The sequence below is a fragment of the Diachasma alloeum genome, unplaced genomic scaffold (genome assembly GCF_001412515.2).
Source record: "Diachasma alloeum isolate Michigan unplaced genomic scaffold, Dall2.0 Dall_scaffold_00276, whole genome shotgun sequence".
In the NCBI taxonomy this organism is placed as follows: domain Eukaryota; kingdom Metazoa; phylum Arthropoda; class Insecta; order Hymenoptera; family Braconidae; genus Diachasma; species Diachasma alloeum.
This window is the reverse complement of record NW_021680415.1, coordinates 848241-849549: the sequence shown is the minus strand read 5'-3', so window position 1 is coordinate 849549 and position 1309 is coordinate 848241. Positions and strand designations below refer to the sequence as shown.

General features: G+C 35.3%; 1 protein-coding gene across 1 annotated transcript in view; it reads right to left on the bottom strand.

The window, feature by feature from the left end:
- LOC107037963 (alkaline ceramidase) overlaps window positions 1–682 on the bottom strand; it is a 6631-nt gene extending 5949 nt beyond the window's left edge. The window contains exon 1 of the mRNA XM_015256805.1: window positions 365–682. Within this exon, the coding sequence (XP_015112291.1) occupies window positions 365–457 (93 nt within the window). The 5' untranslated portion in view covers window positions 458–682. The remainder of the gene's footprint in view (window positions 1–364) is intronic.
- Window positions 683–1309: the final 627 nt, after the last annotated feature.

Genomic DNA, 1309 nt, shown 5'->3' with positions numbered 1-1309 from the left:
GACGATTTTTTCTTAACTCGCAAAAATCTTGAAACAATTTGCTACCGATTGGTGATAAAATTTTTTGGAAATAATGAAATAGGGGGGATAACGCCTTTTATTTCAGGGCTGATTTTTCAAAAATTTATTTTAAAAAAAGTAATAACTAGCAAATGTTTTTTATTAGCTCGCAATTTTCTTCAGAACTACTTCAATGAGGAAAAAAATAAAAATTTGGAATATCTATACATGAGGGGCTAATTGATCGGATCTGAATTCACCAGGTTTCCGATTGAATCATTTCATACGTGTCCTAGCTCAACCTTTAACGAACTTCCTCCAATGTGAATAAAAAATTATTACAAATAAATGATTATCCACTCACTGTATTCGTAAACTCAGCTATAAGCGGTGAAATACTGTAATTTCCCTCGCACCAGTCGACTGGTGAGCTCCCAGGCTCCAATAATTTCCACATAATTTTCTCACCTCCAATTTCATTAAAATTCACTCAAAGGCACAATGATCGAGACACTACTGAAACCAACAACAGTCTGGTCCACGGTATTATCACTTCGAATCAAGGCACCAATGCGATAAACAACAGCTGCAGTTACTGCAATCGTTGGATCAACAGAAACGTCAGTGGCATGCGACATGCGTTCCTTTGTTTTCGTTCCAGTAGAACGTCAGTGGCACTTGCGTTGTCCAGTGACAAAGGGCACTGCGCATTCGCCACTGCGCACAGCGTGCTGCTCCAAAATGCTCCGAAAAAATATGAAATGTGAGCAGCTGTTGGTAAGGTATAATAGAGGAAGATAATGTCAAGTGTCCCGCATAAGTATTTCTCACAATGACGAAATTACGGTTTCTCTGTTCCCTTCCCCTTACCTTTCAGTTCCCCACCCCACACGATTGCCGTGAAATCATCGTGTATATGTAATAGACTAATTAGACTTTGTCTGAATTAGTGAATCATTGAAAAAAAGATTAGACTTTGCCGGATCATTGAAATTTAATGGTCAAAATTTTCGACAATATTCTTTTTATTTTATATAATATTTGTTTATTGCATATAATTTCATAATTAATTAAATAGAATTATATTATATTAAATACTTTTGTATTTAATGTAATGTTTTTTTAATTTTTTTCGAATACATCTGCATAAAACAGGAGATTTCTGGAGTAGCAGAAATCCGACGGTTTAGTTAATCACGCTCCGCTGTTCGTTCAAATGCAAGGATGCTTATCCAAAATCACGAGTACTTAAAAAAATGGATTTTTTTATATGAGAGATGAAGATATTCCCTTCATTTTTACGCGAAAT